Source organism: Nyctereutes procyonoides, unplaced genomic scaffold, assembly GCF_905146905.1.
Source record: "Nyctereutes procyonoides isolate TBG_1078 unplaced genomic scaffold, NYPRO_anot_genome, whole genome shotgun sequence".
NCBI lineage: Eukaryota > Metazoa > Chordata > Mammalia > Carnivora > Canidae > Nyctereutes > Nyctereutes procyonoides.
In genome coordinates, this window is record NW_026575042.1 from 37,505,914 (window position 1) to 37,520,376 (window position 14,463).

General features: G+C 52.4%; 1 protein-coding gene across 3 annotated transcripts in view; it reads left to right on the forward strand.

Annotated features, from left to right (window-relative positions):
- Positions 1-12,476, forward strand: part of SPSB4 (splA/ryanodine receptor domain and SOCS box containing 4) — an 80,995-nt gene extending 68,519 nt beyond the window's left edge. For all 3 annotated transcript variants that reach the window (XM_055320863.1, XM_055320862.1, XM_055320861.1), the window contains one exon: positions 11,086-12,476. In XM_055320863.1, the coding sequence (XP_055176838.1) occupies positions 11,086-11,213 (128 nt within the window). In that variant the 3' untranslated portion in view covers positions 11,214-12,476. The remainder of the gene's footprint in view (positions 1-11,085) is intronic.
- Positions 12,477-14,463: the final 1,987 nt, after the last annotated feature.

Sequence of the window (14,463 nt, forward strand, 5' to 3'; positions counted from 1 at the left end):
GGACGATCCATGGTGCAGGGTGGATAACAGCCAGAGGCCTCGCCCTCGCCCCCACCACCTCCCCGAGGCTCTCCCCGCGTGACCAGGGGCTGTCCTCAGCCAAAGCCAGGATGTCCAGCCATCGTGCAGCTCCCCAGGGCGAGCTCCAAGTTGAAAACAGTCAGATTTTCTGGGAAATTTTTCAGCTGAGTCAGGAACATCCCTCTACCAGACTGAGGAACTGGCGCAGTGTGTTACTAATTCTGTCTGCCTGTGGGGACCTTGCTGGAGGGTTCTTCAGCTGGCTTAGGGCAAAGTAAAAGGGCTACCTTTTTTTTTTTTTTTTTTAATTCATTCCTTGTACCAGAAGAACTGGGCTGCAGTTTCCTTTGTAAAGATGAGGCTTATTGCAGCTGCATCCTCTCTTCCAGACACCAGCCTGGTCATTCCCACAGACCAAGCGCCCATGGTGTCCAGAGCAGAGCCATAAGGGCTGGGTGGCAAGGACAAGAGCCGGTCCCTACCTGTGGGAGCCCGCAGACTAAGGAGTGAAGATAGCACCAACAACAGAAATGATTCTAGAACAATTCAGGGTGGTCCAGGATTCATCACAGGTTGAGAGGTAGGGAAACCACATTCCCCAAACTGAAAATTAGACAGTGACATCTGGCAGTGGGACAGAGCATTTCCAACAGGGGCTGTCCCATAAACTCCTCAGGTGAGTCACCATAATGACGAGAACCGCTCAGAGGCCTCTGCGGGGGAGGGCTATTTGGGAGACAGGAGGAAGTCTCACCCAGCACAGTGGGGGAGCCGTGCTGGCTGGGGAGAGGGCAGACGCGGGGAGACCCTCAGGAGGCTGCTTTTCATGGTGGAGTCAGAGGGCTGGTCGTGAAGATAGAAAGTCAGGGTGGATCAGAGGTGTTTAGAAGGTAGGCATGGAAGGGCTTGCTGGTAGGGCCAATTTGGAGGGCAGAGGAGAATTTAGGAGCCTAAGACATGGCCCCCAGGACAGGGACCCACCAGAGAAGCACAGTGGTGAGGATGATGGGCCGGGATAAGTATTTGGTTTCTCTGCTGGGTGTTGGGATATATTTGGGGCAAACCCATGGAGGAGGCCTGTTGGAATCCCTGGGGATCTGGTGAAATGGCTGATTTTGATGCAGTTGTTCTGGGCTTGAGATCCCCCATTCCCAACAGGCTCCCAGGTGAACCTGACGCTGCTGGTCTGTGGATGGCTCACTAGGGTCCCAGACTGGACCTGGGGTAAAGGTGGAGTGACACTGTCCCTGACTCAGGTAATAGCAGATGCTAAGTGCCTGTTGAGTTGAGGTACATAGTCATTCTAGTTCTCCTCCAAAATGAAAGTGTCTCAGGCTTCAGGAATACCAATATTGATCATTCTGGTCAGAATTCACGGACATGAAACTGGAAGGGGATATGTGCCTTTTTGGAAATGTTTTCATCAGAAGAGTGAGGCACATACCATTTTACAGTGTGCTTTCATCCCTGGGACATGCCTGGTCACCCACATGGACACTTGGCTAAAATCCAGGATGCAGCCTCTATACCCAGTGAGGTGAGAACACTGACTTTTTATTCTAACAGACTAGATTTTCTTCAACCACTGATTATTGTTCCCTCAAAGTGTCATTTGAGAAAACTGATCTTTTCCCAATGTTACATAAAGGATATTCTTTGAGCACATCTAAGAGGTCCACCTTTGGGAGCCAATAAGCATCCTCACTCAACAATAGAGCTCTTATTCATCTTCTAAAACTTCTCTTACCTGCAGCCTTCTCCAGGAAGCCATCCCAGATACCCCCAGGCTGGGTTCGATGCCCCTCTTCCTGGCTCTCACAACGCCCCATGCAATTCCTGCTATTAAACACAAGCCTGTCTGGGCTGCCACCATTTATTTATTCCAGTCTCTTCTCTGTAGCCCCGTGAGCCCCTGTGTGCCCAGCCACCTACTCAGGTCTTGCAAAGCAAGTTTGTAAGTAGAAGTATGATGAATGCATGCATGTGTGATTCATCATCACACCAGAGGGACAAGACTTTATCCTAAAAGTCCACAAAATGACACTGGGACTCTGGTATCCCTCCAAGCCCTTCTTAAGAAGACTTGGATTAAAACACTGATGCTCTCATGCTTTGGTTTCCCCCATCTGCAGAATGGGCCGATGAAGATATCTTCATCGTTCAGGGATATTTCAACTTTGCTGTCAATAGAGACCAGCCTTAGCCTTGTACTAGGGTAAAAGCTGAGCTAGGATTTCTCTCCAGGCTCTGAGTCTGGGCAAGTGATGGGACCTCTTCCCATCTCCCCAGTCCTCCCCAACCTAAACACAAAGAGCTTTGTTGTGGCTGAGGAGGCCCAACAGGAGCTGAGGCCACAAATCCCCAGGGAGGCCTGAGTCCTCCCCCCCACATCCATCCTCCAGTGTCTGCCTAGAGCCATTCATTCTTCCTACAGCTGGGTGAGGGCAATAGCTAACACCCACCTGCTGGCTTTGGCAGGATCAGGGCAGAGCGGAAAGTAAGCAGACAGGCAGCCCCAGCTCTGCTGAGATTGTGGCCAAGAGGACAGAGAACACCATTGGATCGGAGGCCCTCAGATGAAGGATTCAGATCATCAGATTCTTCATTCCTTCAACAGTGCTCATGTGAGCCTGTGACTAAAACCAGCCTCACTTGGTAAACTTGAGTGTGCCTCTGAGCAGCCCACCCTGCCTTTGATAATACAGCAGGTATGGCCAGCCAGCACTTCTGGGCCTGGCTCACTACCACCTCCTGCAGGAAGCCCACCTGGCTTCTGCTAGCAGCTTGGGAACCACAGCCCTAGGTCTCCAAGCCTCATCTAACATTTATTTCACAGGCTTTGCTGGCCTTACTATTCCCTTTTTCATGTACACTTAAGCCTAATTTGATTGGGTTCAGTTAGGGTCCTTTCACTGCAAGGATTAGATGTGATTTCTCTTCAGCTGTGGAAGGGACCCAGATCCTTCTTGCCAAACCACTTGCCACACTGGTAGGGGCTGAGGCCCCAGGGAGGAAGGCGAAGCCACTCTGCCAGCTGGTGGTCAAGGCCAGCTGGAGCCCAGGGCTGCCAGCTGCTCAGCTGCTTTGCACCCAGCTGCACGGCAGGGTCGGGGTGAGGAGGCCCTGAAGTGGAACTGAACAGAGATGAACGGAGCTTAAGATGCTCCCTCTTCTGGTGCATTCTCTGCCTGCAGCCACTCACCAGCTACCCATCTCGCCGGCCTCCATACCCTTTGTCTCTGGGGATGGTGAATCATTCAGCTGGGTGAGGAGGAAGGTGAAGGAAAGGAATCCTGATGGGTTGGGGCCAAAATGAGAGTGTCCTGTGGCCTAGAGTTTTCTCTGAGAGGAAATGACAGCCACAGTGGAGATGGTTGATCCAGTGGTCAGAGACTGGGGTGCTGGGATGGGCATTTAGAGATGTGGCCAAGCTCCATGGCATGGCCCAGGGGTAGGCAGCGGGGTGGAAGAGCATGTTCTGAGCACGAGGCAGTCCAGAGCCAGGAGCCTGCATGATGAGAGGTTGTGCCCGTGGAAGCTTCCATCAGGGGTTGGGGGGCCGCAGGTGCGGGTGCAGCAGGGACCTGGGAGGCCAGGCCAGAGCCCTGACAAACAAGGGGTCAGAGTCAGTAGATGACAGCAACAAGGATCCGAGCCAAGCGGCGTGAGCCCCAGAGACTTCTTACAAGCAGAAGGCAGGTGCAAAGCGAATGTGGCAAGAAGGAGCAAAAAGTCCTGCCCTACCTCCTGGGCCTAAGGGCACAGACGGCCCCCAGGGAAGGCTGAGGGCAGTGGAGTCTCGGGGAGGAAGCTGGAGGAGCTTTCAGAGAAGTCAAGGGTGCAACTTTCTGTGTGTACAGCTGCGGTTCCAGGAAGCATGGTGGGAGACTCGCTGCGGGCTGGGGTCAGAGGTGAGGGGCACAGAGCATGATGGGGGGATGGTACTTGAGAGGAGCGATGGCCATAGACAGGAGATCTAACGGCTCTTCACGTCCATCACTCTACCCTCCTTCACGTCCATGCTCCATTCCCTCTCCTCTTTTCCTGGAAGCTCGTGGCGTCCTGTTACTTGGGTTCCTTCTTCATTTGCTGGAGTACATCCCCGTGTAATGTTCAGACTGGGTGGGCAGAGGCTCTTCTCTAGAGTCTGAAATGGGGTTGCTCTTTGCCCTGCAGTGCAGTTCCCCTGTGCCCCAGGGGTGCCGTGGGGTCTTCTAGTGAGGCCTCTGTGCTGGGCCCACCTTCCCGCAGGGTACTGGGCGGGGACCGGTGGGTGGGCCATGCCCACAGAGGCTCCATCCGGATGGAAGCACCTTCCCACCGGCCACTGTGCCCTCTGCGGTGGAGAAGGCTTGGCTCATGCTCCTCTGGGCATCTCTCTTCAGCCGCAGCACCGACCAGCAGCTTCCCCAGGGTGTCCACCTCCCGCAGACAGCAAGCCCAGGCTTTAGCTGCCCCCCCAGGCCGAGTTTAGGGTTCTCCAAGGGGTTACCCCAGTGTTTGCTCCAGGCCCGGTCTGCCCTTTGTTGCTGGAGCCTGGGGCTTCTCTCTCTAGGGCTCCCTTGGTGAGAGCCACATCCACCCCTGGCACACAGGACTGCCAGTTCTCTGCTTGATTTTTTCCCCCATCCTGCCCCACCTGCCTGTGTCTTCCCAGAATTTACCCAAACATCTAAGCTGCTGACTGTCTTTCTTGCTTTCCAGGACTGTTGTCAGGTCCTTTAAACACATGCATGCACACACGTGCACATCTCTTCTACCCTTTTGGAGAGACACGGCTGGGACAGGACAGGTATAAACACGTGGCCCAGGCTGCCCCTTAAGCCCAGTCCCACGCAGTTCGGGTGGCATTTTCTAGCACTCTTTGTTCTGGGTCCTCCCCTTTGGAGGTTTCCCACGTCCTCACTCCGCAGTGTTGCCAGGGAAGGCCATGCATTATTTAGGACCATTCTGCTGTGCAGCAGTCCTATGCGCATAAAGGGACTTGCTCACTCACTATCCCAGGGAGAAATGTGGGCCTGCGCTGTGGAGCCCATCTGTGCCAGTGACGCTGTTGGCACAGAGTTCATCAGAAAACACTGCTCATGTCCCAGCTGCAGTCACAACCCTTCTTGCTGGGGAAGCAGAGAAGCATCCAGATTCTATATGCTTTCTAGATGTGAGCTGAGGTCGCTCTTGACCATGACAGAGCCAATTGGGTCCACGGATGCTATATATTTTGGAAGTGAGTGGGTAATGATATATTTGTCTGTTTGTGTAATTAACTAAGTGGAGTGACACCTGACAGATGAAGATGCAGAGGGCAAGGACCCAAGTCACTGGGGAGGAGGTGACACTTGGCTTGGTTCCTATAAGGGAGGCAAGCTTCTGGAAGGTGGTGCAGCTGGTCTTCCAGCTGAAGGAGCAGCATGAGGGAAGGCCCAGAGGCATGGAGGCCATTCTCTGAGTCTTCCAACACCAAAACCACAGTCTGTGGATAAGTGATTAGCACAGTGTATGGCACACAGAACGTGTGTGCGCTTGTCCATATGCATGTCTTCTCCTTTCTTTTCCTGAAAACCTAGGTACCCAGGTCTACTAGAATCCAGATTTCAGGGCTGTCACTCAAACCTTCCCCCATCTGCTGACCATTGTCTAAAACTGTTGCAAAAGAATTTCACCAATGGACCTTAAAATGTTGATCTTTCTTCAAAATATAGAGTATAGAGGTGGAGTAGAGTGTAGTGACTCATGTCTTAATATCTCCCGCCACAGGCAGAGGAGATGTCAAAGGGCCCAGGAAAGCTGCTTCAGCCGCCAGTCCCTGTGTGAAATCTCCACCATTCACATTTCCATCACAGACATAGACCATCTAAGCCAGATGATCTAACTTCCCCCATTTTATTGACGGCAAAACAGAGTCCCTGAGAAGTTCCATGGTGTACATGGGCTTGTACAGGGAGTTCGTGGTGGAGAATTATGGGAAATTCAGGTCACTGTAGAACCTTGCAGATGATTGCCTTGTGATATTTTTAGCATGGAACCAGACATTCAGCCCTGGCTCCAATAAATCTTCATCAGGAGCACAGTGTTGTTGTCAATTAGGACAATGCACTGAGGCATTTTTAGAACCACAGTAAGTAAATCATTACTATTTTTAAAGGTACCTCTTGGGCTGCAGGCCTGACATAAGACATACTGTAGAGAGAATGCCTCTCAGGCAAGGAGCATGTTTGTCATACCATCATCACAACACGTGGTGGAGGTGTTGCTGTCCCCACTTCTCAGGGCAGAAAAATGTGGCCCCAGGAAGCTGAGCCAACTCTCTGGCTCACTGGTGGTGGGAGCAGGAGTAGGGGTTCCAAGCCAGCCTCTTTTCCCCACTTTACCCCATCAGGGTTGGGGGAAGATGCCTGGCTCGTGTTGTATCCACACCCACCCACCAGGGAGTGGAGACCCTCCTAACTCAGCCAGTGACTTTTTATTTTTATTAATGTAAATATGTTTTTGAAGTATAAATAGGCAGAAAGTACTCAAATCTCAGGTGACTAAGCTTGATGGTTTTTACGAACTGAACACACCGGTACGGCCAGAACTCAAAGAGCAGAGTAACACACACACACACACACACACACCACACACCGTCCAGGAGCTTCCTCCTGCCCAGTAGCAACACCGCCCTAACTTTGTCATCCTGTTTTTGGAACTTGATAAGTGAAGTCACACAAACTTTACTTTCCCTTCACTCAAAATTATATTTGTGATTCATCCATGTGTTTGCCTGTAATTGTGGGTCCTTCCTTTTCATGGCTGATCAGTGTTCTACTATGCGAAGATAAGCAATTTATTTTACAGTCCACTGTTGGTGGACAGAAGTGTTGTTTCCAGATTGGGGCTTTTACAAATAATGCTTCTGTGAGCATTCGTGTACATGCATGTGGCCCCCTTGTGTGCACCAGGAGTGAAGCCGCAGGCCGGGTTCAGCGGCAGGTTTCCGGGGGGCCTGTGCCAGTTTGCACGCTCTCTGCATCGGGAGAGTTCCAGTGGCACCACATCCCTGTCTGCACTTGCTATCGTCTTGTTTCCATTTTGGCCGTTCTGGTGGGCATGTAGGACAGTCACATTATGACATTAATTTGCACTTCTCTGATGATTCATAAAGTTGAGCACTTTTTCATATACTTACTGGCCACTTGGATATCCACTTTTGGGAACAAGGATCCCTTTCTCATTTCTGTTTTAGTTGGAAAACATCTCAGAAAATGGCTCCTGTGCTGAAAGATTCTGTGTTTCTCTTCCCACCTGGTCGATCATTTCTAAGCCTCAGCATCTGGCAGTTCTAAGAAGGGTTCCAAAGCCAAGGGGAGTCAGAAAAGAGGAGTCAGGGGGTGGGCCCAGCTGACACTGGGCATCCCCGGAGCTTTGGAAATTCCACAGCTGCAGCGAGGACTTGCTCTGTGCACCTTGGCATTGCTGTGCGGCTGTCAGTTTAAAGGGCCCTCCGAACCGAGGAGAGAGGATTTATATCACGCTTAGAGCTAAAGACGTGCCCTGAACTCCAGCACCCGCACCCCTTTCTCGCTTCCTTTAGAGTTGGGCTCTGGATTGATTTCTGTGACTGCAGAGGAATAATGATAAACAGAGTTCTTCCCTTCTCCCCAGCCCCTAACGGGGCAGGGAACACATGGGGAATTGGGTTTGCTGCCAAGGTTTAGCATTTGGGGACACTGAGGACCTAATGTGTGCCTAGGGCTTTAAAATATTGAAGAAAGCTCTCCCGCTCTGGCAGTGATTATCAGCTCAAAATTTTCCTGACGCCAAGTGCAAGCCCATCTCCTCTCACTCAGAGAAGGAACTGTTGGTCTCCCAGCCAGACCGCACCTCGTTACCAGCCCTCCCCAGGCTCAGCCTCATAAAGGGCAACCAAAAAATGCCCGGATGGGAAGGGGATAGCTAGAAGTCGCGTACAGTGAACACCCACTACGTGCTGGTCACGGTGCTAAGTGTGTCACACTTTCTAGCTCTCGCTGAATCCTCACCACAAGCCTCCTGATGATCAAAACCTGCCCTGTTCTCAGGGGACCTACAGGTGCGTGGGCAGCTAAGATGGAAATGCTGCCAGGTAAGATTAATTTATTCCAGTTGCTTGACACATCTGTAGAAGACATGCCCCGAAGCAGAACATCAGCTCGTTCTTTTAACAGACAATTTCTGGGCCACCTGCCTGTGATGGGTGCAGACTGAGGGCTGTAGTCCTAAGACAGGTAAGTCAGGGTCACGTCCTGTAAGAGGTCTGCAGTCTCCCTGTGACCATTCATTGTTAAGTGAACAGTGTTGAAAACCCCTGCCACGTTTGTGTAAGCGGAAGGAGAGCCCACTTCCGGTCAGTACACCTTGTGTACGGTGCCCGCCTGTGTTCCACCAACATGCCACAAGTGGGGACCAGCACCTTGTGGCACTCACCAGCTGTGTGTCCTTGGGTTCAGTTCCCTCCTCTTCAAAATGGGGATAATAGTAATAGTCATAATAATAATCCTACCCCGGAGGGCTGTTGTGATACGAGTTTGATACATACATGCATGTGAACAGCTGCAAATAAAGAGCTTAGGACAGCATCTGACCACATGCCAAGTCTTCTTCTTCTTCTTTTTTTTTTTTTTTTTTTAGAGATTTTATTTGTTTGAGAGAGACAGAATGAGTACAAGCAGGGGAGGGATAAGCAGATTCCCTGGCTGAGTACAGAACCTGCTGCAGGACTCGATCCCAGGACCCTGGGATCATGGCCTGAGCTGAAGTCAGATGCTTAACTGACTGGGCCACCCAGGAGCCCCCATAAAAAGTCTTCAATAAACATTAACTACAATGAGCCAGAAACGAACGTAACATTGTGTGTCAGCAGTACTCAAATTTAAAAATATATAAATAAGTAAAAAATGAATTACAATTAGGCAGGAGGATTTGGGTTTGGGAGGGGGCTGTTCACAGAGGCATGATTTGGGGAGCAGTGCAAAGCTTGAATCAGAACCAGGTCGGGGACAGGGAGAAAGAGAGCTGGGTACAGGGGTGTAGCTGGGGGAACCTCAAGAGAGGTGTCAAGTGTTGGCCTAGGCAAGGTGTGCGGCCATGTGCCTGGCGGTGAGTGATCTGCTCTCTGGGCCTGAAAAAACAGGATGCCCAGTCCTCCCTAAGCCTCATCCAAACTGTGAGGGTTTGTATGAGGGTCAAAAGAGGATATGGCGAGAGTGTCTAAAGCCACAATACTCCACGCAGCCTCACCTCCAGTGAAGGAGAGCTGGATGTGCTCTGGTACGTGACCTCCAGGCACCAGCCAAGCCCTGCTTTAGTTGTAATGGCTCTCCATATTAACCCTGCAGCTCCAATAAATGAAAATCTCCATAAAACATACTCTTGACCACTTTCCCATTCCTTATGATATTCCTGTGACAACTCTCATGTTAGTATTTACTAGTTTGATTGCATCTTAGTACATTATAGAATGCTTTTATTTAATTATTTTTAAAGATTTTATTTATTCATGAGACACACACACACACAGAGGCAGAGACACAGGCAGAGGCAGAGACACAGGCAGAGGGAGAAGCAGGCTCCATGCAGGGAGCCCGACGTGGGACTTGATCCCGGGTCTCCAGGATCACACCCTGGGCGCTAAATCGCTGAGCCACCCGGGCTGCCCTACAGAATGCTTTTAACCCCTCACTTATTCTGTTACTAAAAAAATAAGTGTGAAGATGCAGCTTCAGGCTTCTAGCACATTCCTGTATTCTTGGGGAACATGTACAAGCTTATATGAGACATGTAACCACCACCATCTTCATTCTTGATCCAGCAGACCAACACCTCTCCTCTCCCTCCGGGCCTCCCAGCCTGTCCTATGCCTCTCTGCCTTCGCCTATTCTCTTGGCCTAGAACGTGCCCTTCCCTAACTTAGCTTATATGAGACATGTAACCACCACCATCTTCATTCTTGATCCAGCAGACCAACACCTCTCCTCTCCCTCCGGGCCTCCCAGCCTGTCCTATGCCTCTCTGCCTTCGCCTATTCTCTTGGCCTAGAACGTGCCCTTCCCTAACATCACATCAAACTCCTATTCACCCTTCAAACCCTCATTCAGTTATCCTCTCTTTGAAGCTTTTAACCGATCCTTCCACAGGAACTGCCCAGTTTCTGTCCCCTGTGCATTAGGAATTATCATGTGTATTATACTTTATTACAATGATTCACCAGTTAGAGAATACTTCAAGGGCTGCCTCTGGTCTTGGCTTAGTTATCTCTGCATCTCATCTCGGGGTCCAATCAGAAGGCCTGGAAGAGGGTAAGGGCTTAATAAACATGTCGACAGCAAAACTAAACCTGGTCCTACATCCAGAGATTCTATGGCTATTCATAAATTTTTTCACAACTGGATAGTAGAAGAAAATGCATCCCTCTGCTGATCATCAAAAGATACTACAGGAGAAGTTTGAGGGTTCACAGGAATTTCAAACAGCCTCCCCAAGCCCAACCAGCTTCTAAGAGAAAGCCCACTGCAGATCCCTTCCCAGGTCAGAGGCTTTCATTTTTATCATGAGAAGTGTTTTTTCCACTGAGACATACTGAACACTTCCTTACATCAGAGACAAAGCTTTCACGGAGTGATACTCACCCGTGCTCTGTTCATTGCTCTCCATTTTCTCTTTCTTTCTTTCTTTCTTTCTTTCTTTCTTTCTTTCTTTCTTTCTTTCTTTCTTTCTTTCTCTTTCTTTATTTCCCTCTCTCTCTTTCTTTCTTTTTTCTTTTTTTTCTTTCCTTCCTTCCTTCCTTCCTTCCTTCCTTCCTTCCTTCCTTCCATTGCTGATCACCATCCAATAAATTGATTTCATGATTCTTTAGCCTAACCAGTCTAAAAAAAACACTGCTCTAAGCCCCCAGCTAATATAACCAGAGGCTTCTTGGAGGAGGAGCCCCCCAGGCCCTGAAGGTCAGCTCAGAGGAGCAGGGGTGCCACCAGTGGGCAGAGGGTAGGCAGGGGCAAGTAGGTGTGGAGGGCACCAGCAAGACTAATCCACTTGCCCCTCTCGTTGCAGCCGAGCCCCTGCCGCTGATGGACCTGTGCCGGAGATCCATCCGCTTGGCCCTGGGCCGCCAGCGCCTACAAGACATCGGCGCCCTGCCCCTGCCTCAGTCTCTCAAAAACTATCTGCAGTACCAGTGAGGCTGCGGAGCAGCAGTGGGTACCCACAGCCAGCAGGGCCTGTCATTCGTGGTCACGCAGTACCTTCAGGAAGGAGCACCAGGACACACAGTTCTTTGAAAGGACCAGGACACCTTTCCCAACCTGGAGAACGAAACATCTCTTGCCAACAGTATTTGCGGCCTTGGTAAGTCAGGCACCTCCTTGGTGGCCGTGATGAGCCCGGAGCCTACGCCCAGCCGAGATCCCACCTGCCCACCGAGACCCAGCGGCCACCGGTATTGCTCAGAGAGCCGGTCTCCTTCTTGGAGAGAATGAATAGAACATCTGGGCAGGAGGCACTTCTATTGCGTGCTCTGGTGCAGACAGGGCCGGGGAAGCTGGCCGGCTCGGGGAGAAAATTGCCTCTGAATAATGAATGATGAAAGCAGCTTGATGCGGGTGCCCCCCCCCCCCGGGCCCCCACCCCTCGACACTTTAGGACGCTGTGCCCCTTTGCAAGGCTGTTCCCCAGGGATGCCCAACTGCAGCATTGGCAAGTGGACAACGCAGTGTTTGGACCCCTTGCAGCTTACCTCTCTGAACATTGTTTACTCTCCCCTTCAGCACCCTCTGTCCCCCCCGCTGACCCGCAGCTCTCGGGCTCCCCCAGGCACCTCTATTCAGGGAAGCTGAGTCTAACTCACCCCAGGGACAGAGAGTATCCTTAGTAGTAGTAGTAGTAGTATCTTCAATCACGCTGCATTGTAAAAGAGGAACGTGGTGAGGGCAGTACTTAGTCCAAAGGTGCTAAAGGGGGGATTTGGGGCACTGTGCCGCCCAAGTGGATGATGTCCTCAGGCTGGGGAGCCTTCCTGGGGTGCTGGGAGGGTCTCTAGGCAGCCGTCCGTTCTGGAGGTGCCTGGCTGCCGCAAAGCTTTATTGGAGCGAATTATTTTTTCACTTTAGGAGACATGTACAAGTTTGTTTCTGTTTCAAGTGTGTGTGTGATGTGCTGTTTATTTATCAGCTGGGGGCCCCAGGGGCAGCCCTGTAACCGGGAGGGTGGACGCGGGCGGCCCCTTCTCTGCCTGCCCCCTCCCGGGGACGCTGCTGCTGCTGCCGCTGCAGCCACCGTTGGGCATCTCTCGTGTGTTCCTGAAGCTCTCTGCCCAGACCCGTTTTCAACTGGAAATTGCCACAGCAGTGGGATTCCAGAGCCCCAGACGGCACTGCCTCCCCCCACCTCAATGTGAATTTGACTGATGAATGAGGAGCGTTTCTAATAAAGTTTGTCGTTCAGTCCTCCGGCTGTTTATTAGATGCTGTGGGGAGGGCGGGCGGGTGTCTTGCATCAGCCTAGCTGGTGACCCCAGGTGCGCAGAAGGCGGGGATGTGGACCCCTCTCCAGGCCCTTCTCGCCTCTTCGGTCTTGTTGCCACGTGAGCCCGAACCCCGGTCATTTTACAAAGGCCTGCCCTGCCCTGGGTGAACGAATGTGCCTGGGTCCTGGCTCCGCACAAAGCTAGTCATGGTGGTGGAAACACAGACTGACCTCCTGGTGCCAGGGTGAGGGTGCCCAAGGGGTGGTTCTGCAGGGGGCGTCCCGCAGGGTGAACCCTATGGGATAACAATCTCAAACCAGACCCCAAGGTGGGGCCGGATGCAACTTTGGAAGCGCATGTCATCATCAAGGAGTAGTGCAAATTGCTGACGGGTGAGTGTGCGGCCTAGGCAGGCTTGGGGCTGCAAGCAAGTCGGGGTCAGGACTGGCACAGCAGGCACTCAGCCATACAGGCCACCAACCTGCCCTGTGCCAACGTCTGAGGACCCAGGGCCAGGCAGATCTATCCCTCCAGGGGAGAGGTTTACTGATGTTACAGACCAATAAAGTGAGAGGGAGGGCATGAAGGGGGTATAGGAAGATAGGGCCCGAAGGGAAGGCTCCCTGGGGAAGGAGGCCCTCTTCCCTCCTCTCTGCTTTGGAAGCAAAGACAACCTTGGTAAGGACAGACCAAAAGCATCAGACTTGCTAAACCTACCACCAAGGACAGTGTTTTTTCCCTTGCTCTCATCTCGGGGCTGGAAGCTGGGCTCAGATTCGGAGTCAGGAGGCCGGGGTTTGGGTCCCAGCCTTGTCCCTTATATGTTGTGACCTTGGGTGCATCACTTCCTTCTCTACACACCGTAGGGGCCGGAGCAGGTGGCCAGTGGATGAGGACCCCTCCGCTCCCAACTCGAGGGTCCGTTTCAGCACCAGCCTTCCTGTGTAAAAGCATCCGTCTTGTCCACACATTGCTCATGCCATTTCCTTCACCCCAGCAATGCTCTCCCCATCCTCACGTTAGAACCTTCTCCGGGATTGGCTTAGATTGACCCTCCTCCAGGGAGCCACCCCTCAACCTTTGCTCTGGGAGTCCACTCCTCACCTCCTGTCTTGAGGAGGCCTCTCCTGACGTCCAGGGCCCTCAACCAAGTGCTTGGGCTAGAGCCCCTCCCGTCCCCATGGGCTGGGAGTCTTGGGATGCTAGAGCCTGGGCCTGTTGTTTCCAAACTGTGGTGGACGAGCCACATGGCCTCACCAAAGACCAGTGAGGTGGAGGTGAGTGTGGAAGTCCCCCCTTATAGCTGGGATGTCCATGGAACCTGCAGGGCAAGTCCTGGAGGGATGGGGAGGGATTCCTGCTGGAGCCAAGAACCTGGCCAGGGGGCCCCTGGGGCCTAGGCCCTTTCACTCCCCTCGCCATTCCGCAGATACTGGCGGGCATTGTTGGGAGTTGGGGTGCACCTGCACTGCTGGAGCAGGAAGGCAGGGATGTGACCCGGCCCTGATGGAGCTCTCACTGTAAGGGGAGACAGGGAACATGAAGCAAAGCCACGGAATGACGTCAGAGGGAAGACAGGAGCTGGGCGGGACTGGAGGGCAGGGAGTGGAAGGCGCCCAGGGCTGACAGGGGTCAAGAAAAACCAGTACAGAGATGCAGAGTTGGGAAGAAATGAGAGGAGCCATACATATGAAGTAGGGGGGTGGGGAGTCCCTGAGTCAGGGAAATTCCTGCTGTCCCATCCTCCTCGAGGTGGGAGCTCCTGTGCCCTGGTGAGTTGGGCTGAGGGGAAGAGCCTCCACTCTGCCTTGAGCTGCAGGTCAGTCCACCCTGGGGTGTGTATGGGGGGGGGGTGTCAGTATTCCTGGCAGGCAGCCTGGGAGCCTTACGACCACTCCCCAGAGCCAGTGCCCAGCATAACCCAGCCCCCAGCCTCCTCTCATCCTTGGCATGTTCTCTGGGGTTTG